The sequence below is a fragment of the Odocoileus virginianus genome, chromosome 3 (genome assembly GCF_023699985.2).
Source record: "Odocoileus virginianus isolate 20LAN1187 ecotype Illinois chromosome 3, Ovbor_1.2, whole genome shotgun sequence".
In the NCBI taxonomy this organism is placed as follows: domain Eukaryota; kingdom Metazoa; phylum Chordata; class Mammalia; order Artiodactyla; family Cervidae; genus Odocoileus; species Odocoileus virginianus.
Genome location: NC_069676.1, coordinates 36637797 through 36644614, shown reverse-complemented (window position 1 = coordinate 36644614; position 6818 = coordinate 36637797). Strand labels below are relative to the sequence as shown.

At 39.4% G+C, this 6818-nt stretch overlaps 1 protein-coding gene across 1 annotated transcript; it reads right to left on the bottom strand.

Annotated features, from left to right (window-relative positions):
* Positions 1-1014: 1014 nt before the first annotated feature.
* On the bottom strand, positions 1015-6184 carry LOC110142623 (vomeronasal type-2 receptor 116-like). Its single transcript, XM_020901884.2, has 2 exons — positions 6067-6184; positions 1015-2322 (listed from the first exon to the last, which is right to left on the bottom strand). Exon 2 carries the CDS (start codon positions 2320-2322, stop codon positions 1510-1512), a length of 813 nt encoding a protein of 270 aa, XP_020757543.2. The 5' UTR covers positions 6067-6184; the 3' UTR covers positions 1015-1509.
* Between the last annotated feature and the right edge of the window lie 634 nt (positions 6185-6818).

The window sequence follows — 6818 nt, the reverse complement described above, 5'->3', positions numbered from 1 at the left end:
AGCAATCTTGATTCCAGCTTGTGCTTCCTCCAGCCCAGCGTTTCTCATGATGTACTCTGCATAGAAGTTAAATAAGCAGGGTGACAATATACAGCCTTGACATACTCCTTTTCTTATTTGGAACCAGTCTGTTGTTTCATGTCTAGTTCTAACTGTTGCTTCCTGACCTGCATACGGATTTCTCAAGAGGCAGCTCAGTTGGTCTGGTATTCCCATCTCCTTCAGAATTTTCCACAGTTTATTGTGATCCACACAGTCAAAGGCTTTGGCATAGTCAATAAAGCAGAAATAGGTGTTTTCTGAAACTCTTTTGCTTTTATAATGATCCAGCGGATGTTGACAATTTGATCTCTGGTTCCTCTGCCTTTTCTAAAGCCAGCTTGAACATCTGGAAGTTCATGGCACAGTTCAGTTCATGTATTACTAAAGCCTGGCTTGAAGAATTTTAAGCATTACTTTACTATTGTGTGAGATGAGTGCAATTGTGTGATAGTTTGAGCATTCTTTGGCATTGCCTTTCTTGGGGATTTGAATGACAACTGACTTTTGCAGTCCTGTGACCACTGCTGAGTTTTCCAAATTTGCTGGCATATTGAGTGCAGCACTTTCACAGCATCATCTTTCAGGATTTGAAATACCTCAACTGGAATTCCATCACCTCCCGTAGCTTTGTTCGTAGTGATGCTTCCTAAGGCCCACTTGACTTCACATTCTAGGATGTCTGGTTCTAGATGAGTGATCACAAGACTGAGGGGGTGAAAAAAGGTGTTCCAGAAACAAATTCATATATACATAAAATTTGGTATATAATGAAGTCTCCAATTCAAGTAAGTTAGAAAAAGATGATTTAAAATGATGGAGAACCCATTTCAGTTTGCAAAAATTGAATACTGTATTCAGTAAAGAAATAAAATTAGCCAAAATAAAATTGTAAACTCTATAAGATTTCAAATAAATCATGAGAAAGTCAAGTGTAACGTAGATTATTTACCCAAGCATACTTTGACCCTTACTGCAAGTCTATAAACACAAACAGAAAAGACACAAGAAAGATTAATCTGAAATTTTCTTAGGTCTAAAAAGAGCTTTCTAAGGTACAGAATTGGCCTAAGTTACAAGGATATGCTTATTGTATACCTAATGAGGAAAGAAATGGCTAGATTTAATAGCAAATGCCTTGAAAACAGGTAATAATTTGACACAGAACACTTATCTGTGAGTCTGGATGGCTGAGGGTAGTTTTACAAATATATTCTTAAAAACAGAGTGAATTCTTGAACAAACAGAAATAAGGCAATTTTGATGGTTCCTAATATCTGAATGAATAAAATATATTAGTACTATTCTGTTTCTGAGTTTTTTTGTTCAAAGACAAAATTGTGATAGAAACTTATGAGATAAAACCTCAATGCCTATTTATCTTAATATCTACTTCATTCCTGAAACCTTTCAAAGAGTTCTTCTCAGGTCTTCTAAGAATAATGTAGCACTTTGGGACAAAGATACAGCTTAGAAGCCCAGCACTGGAGGCCAAGATGGAGAAGATCTCCACAGCCACCATGACCTTGCCCTTGGTGCTTGTGGTAGACTGGGAGAAAGGTGACCCAGATCCTGCAGAACCAGCATGCTGAAAGTCAGGAACTTGGCTTCATTGAAGGTGTCAGGCAGGTTCCCGGCCAGAAAAGCCAAGGAGGAAGTCCCCAGGGCTAAGGAGCCCGGGTATCCCAGGACACAGTAGAAGGCAGTGACTGAACCCTTGTTGCACATGACAGTGAGCTCTTTGGGGTCAGAATGAGTGTCCATCTCAAGGAACGGAGGAGAGGTTCCCAGCCAGACTCCACAGATAATCACTCGGATCAGGGAGCACATGGGAATGATATAGTTAGAGGCTCCCGTTACCAGCAGTCGCCCCATGGTTCTTCCCGGTGTCCTGGCCTTGAATACCAGAATTACAGTCAAGGTTTTGGCCAGAACAGCAGCAACAGCTACAGTGAACACAGCTCTAAAGGTGATTTGTCGGAGGATGCAGGTGGCTGTGCTGGGACAGCCAATGAAGAGTAAGGAGCGGAAGAGGCACAGGAGGAGGGAGATGAGCAGGACATCCCTGAGAGCCCCGTTATTGGCCTTGACTATGGGGGTGTCTCGGTGCTTCACAAAGATCCACAAATCCTCAGCTGTGATGACACCGAAGCACAGAGCCATACAGGCCAGTGACATCCCCAAGAAATCCTTGAAGGCCAGGAAGGTCAAAACTTTTGGGAGGCAGCGATTCCTCTCACTGTTTGGATACTCGAGCTGGACACTGGACACACTGCTCTGCATCTGGGGAGAAAGCAGACTCAGTATTTATTTTCAGAATTTGTTCTTTCTCCCCATCACCTCTCCTGTCACTATATGTGCTGGTAACTCCTGATATTACTGTCAGACACCTGAAGTTTAGATTCTATTCCTGAGCAAGTCACAATGCTTTTGGGTGCAGATAAGGCCAAATTCATGTAAATTTAATCTTCAGCATGTGTAGAGGTCAGGATGGATGATCTGTGCTCAGTCACTGTCACCAAATTCCTTACTATTTTATCTATTATCCCTAGTGTACAGGCAACAAAATTGAAAAATAACAGAAAAATTTCACTTCATCCAAATTAAAACTTTTGTGCATCAAAATCCCATATCAAGGGAATGAAGGGGCAACAAAGCAAAAGTAAGAAAATATATGTAAATCTTCATTTAAGGGATTATATCCTCAATAAATGAAGAATTTCTATAACCTCACATAAATAACAAACAATACAGACCAATTAAAAATGAACACAGAACTTGTGTAGACCTGTCTCCAAAGAAGCTATATATATATGAAAGGATGTTCATCAGTACTACATGTTACAACATGCGAAGCAAAACAGTGAGGCACCATTCTGTACCCATTAGGATGACTAAAATAAATAATTTTCAAAATGTCAGGTGTTGAGAACTGTAACCTTTGCACATTGCTGTTGGTAATGTAAATGATTCAGCTGTAAAAGAAAATTGTTGGGAGTTCCTCAGAAAACTAAACATGGGAGAGCATCAAGGTAGGGAAATGGAAGTGGAGCTCACTTGGACCTGTCAATACATCATGAATACATGTAAGATAGTTTTTATTGGAAACAAGTAGAAAATATTCTTATAAAAGTAAAACTGCAAGAAAGACCCACACGGACTCAGAAGTGGAAGAGAAGCGATCAAGTCAGGCCAATAGTCCTAGAGCCAACAAGAAAGAAGAGGAGGATCACACAGGCTCAGAAATCCTCCCTGGGGAGTGAATAGGTCAAAGTACATCTTGGGTGCTCCAGTTCTGGAGTCCAACACTGGACTGTGGGTAAGTGTTCACTAGGCTGGTTGGAAAAGCAGTGAGACTGACAGTGAGTCTGTAAGAAACCTAGATTCTGCTCATGAAGAGTGCGCATACACATACACTCTTCCAATCTCATGGAAAAAGGCAGAGGAAGCACACTGAAATTTTCTGGGATTCTGGCTAGTTTCTCACAACTGTTCCACTGCTTCAAACCCCAACTCATGTGCCAGTTGTGGCCCTTCTTGCTCCACAGTGCAGCTCCATTGTAGGATAAGACTGCTACAGATGTGGAAATGGGGAAACACCAGCTTGAAACTGGTACAAAATCTAATCTGGATGATGCCACTAATTACAAATATTAATGGTAAGCAGCAGAGTGAAAGCATCAGGAACTGTGACCAATCTTCCTGGGCTGCAAGTGCACACACTCTTGAACACAACGGATACCTGTTTCATACCTTTTTGTTTCAGCACCGCCCCTCTCAAGGGCAAAAGTGCCGACTTGGAAAGAGGTGAGAGCAAACTTAGAGCAAACAGAATCACTTAGAATCAAACCTCAGTGCTTCTACTCCAGACATTCTGGCCTGACCCGATCCCCACTTGGGTAGTGTTGATCACTGAACAGAAAAGAAGACCCTGCTCATAAAGGACTCTATCTTTAATTCCTCAATCTTCTGCCCCACCTCCTACAACACTGAGAGCTGCCAGCATCCCCCGAGAAGAAGATATGAATATTGCTCACTTCTGATCCAGTTCCTCCACCAAAGCCATTGGGTACATGTAGACTTCTATAGATGCTCTAATGCACAATGGCATCTGTTCAAGGCAAGAATAGTCATCTGTTTCATCTAATTTCACATAGGCAGAGAAAGTTATGCAACATGGGAATAGTGTCAAATAAAAGAACACCAACAACAAAAGAAACATTTGTTAAACTGACAAAGGAGCACTTAAATATATGAATCAAATATTAACATGCATCAAGGGAGAAATTGACAATGACAGTATATTAGGGGAACTGAACAACCTACACACTTCAATGGAGAGATCATCCAGGTCAATAAGCAAATAGTGCCCTTAAAAAACACATTAGATCAGACTTCAAATCTATCTACCAGATATTTCATCCAAAAACAAAAGAGTACACCTTCAATTCAAGTGTCCATAACATGTTTCTGGGCTTCCCGGGTGCCACTAGTGGTAAAGAATCTGCCTGCCAATGCAGGAGATGCAAGAGACATGGGTTCAATCCCTGGATCTGGAAGATCCCCTGGAGGAGGAAATGGCAACCTGTTCCAGTATTCTTGTCTGGAATATTCCATGGTCAGAGGAGACTGGCGGACTATAGTCCATGGGGTCGCAGAGAGTCAGACATGACCGAGCAACTAAGCACAAGCATGTTTCTGGACCAGATGACATAATAGGCCACAAGTCTCAGCTATTTTAAGAGGATCAAAATTATATCAAGGACTTTTTTGACCTCAATGGTATGGATCTACAAATCAGAAGGAAAGATAGGGATCATGGATTAAAAGATATAAACTACCTAAGTATAAAATAAACTACAAGAATATATTGCTCAACAAAGGAAATATAATCAATAGTTTATAATAACTTAAATTGAGTATCATCTATAAAATAGTTAATCACTATATGGTATACCTGGAGCTAACATAACAATTATACATCAATTAAAAATGTAATAATCAGAAAAATTTTATTGTAGAAATGCTATATAATTGAGCAAATCCCCTTCTCTGTCTATACTCAAAGGAACTGAAAGCAGTAACATGAATAGATACTTAAACAATGTTCTTAGCACCAATGTTTACAGTAGTCAAAAGATAAAAGCAATCCAAATGTCTTAATGGAGAAATGGATAAATAAAATGTGGTATATTCATACAATGAGCCATTAGTCAGTCTTAAAAAGAATACATTTTCTGACCCAGGCTACAATGTGGGTAAATCTTGAAAATATTAGCCTAAGTAAAAGAAGTCAGTCTACAAAGGGGAAATACAAAATGATCCTACCCAGATGAGGTAATTTGGAGTCTTCAAGCTCATAGACCTTAGGAGAGGGGGTGAGAGTTATTGTTTCAAAGGAATAGAAATTAAGTTAGATATAATGAGTTCTCCAGAGGGATAGTGGAGATGATTGCACAACAATGCAAACGGATTTGAGGTCCCTCAATTGTAATCATAAGAATGCTTTGAATGGTAATTTTTAAAAGTATTTATTTGACTGTGCTGGGTCTTTTTTGCTGCCTGGGCCTTTCTCTATTTGTAGTGAGCAGGGTCTACTCTCTAGCTGTGGTGCATGGGCTTCTCATTGCAGCATCTTCTCTTATGGCATAGCACAGGCTCTAAAGTGTTCAGACTTCAGTAGCTGAGGTACATGGGCTCAGTAGTTGTGGTTCCCAGGCTCTAGATCACGGGCTCAGTAGTTGTGATGCGTAAGTTTACTTCCCCATGGTATGCAGGATTGTCCGAGACCAATGATCAAACCTGTGTCTTCTGCATTGACAGGGGGATTTTTAGGCACTGAGCCAGCAGGGAAGTTCAGTAAATTTTATATTATGTATAATATACCATAATAAAAACAAATAGTACAAAAGAATAAATAAATGTGTGAAGAGATTGGTTCATGACTCCTTTATCAATGCCTTCACTTTCCTTTTCACTGGAAAAAAAAAAGTGGAGTTATCATAGGGTAATTAAACATTTTTATACCTGTGTGGTTGGAAATGTGTCTCTCTGGTCAAAAAGCACAAATAAGCAATAAAAAGGCCTTCCTTCTTGTGGAATTTTCCTATATCCTGAAATGCAACTCTGGCTACAGAAAGATTTAGGTATCTGAAAGGAAAAATAGAGAGTCATTGGTCATAATTCTGCACATGATTAGATGCTATCAGAGGACATCTATATTTCTCCCAGAAGAAGAAAGGATGTCTCACTTTCTATTACATTGCTGTGTGTGCTCCCCACTCCCTGCTTGGTTGATATCATCTAGACATCTAAGTGTGGGTTATGAGGTTTGTGTTACCTCTGTCTTTCTTTTGAAATATTTATACAGACAACCAGAATTTTATAAAATTATTTCATGACTACAACATACCTTGTTTTCTTCTTGTTTAATCACCTCACCCCAAAATTCGATCAAGGCACATTTTCATAGCTTCAAGAAGCAATAAATGTAGAGTATGAAGAGACAAAGTATCAGTATGTGTGGTGAAAGGAAGATTATGATCCAGTTCTGCATGCCTGATCCAAGTATTGCAGTTTTACCCAGAAATAACACATACACTAAAGGCATTTATCATTGTTTTATTAATCAACAAAATATTACTGTGGAATTTTCAACTAAAGTGAAAGGAAATCGTGTTCAAAGTTTTGACGTACATAGTAGAATTGTTCAATGATCAAAGGACATGAAAATGACCTAAGGAATGTATGAAAGTGAAAGTGAAGTTGCTCAGTTGTGT

Coding starts and splice junctions, on each gene's coding strand:
- LOC110142623 (XM_020901884.2), bottom strand. CDS start 2,322: ATGCAGAGCAGTGTGTCCAGTGTCCAGCTCGAGTATCCAAACAGTGAG.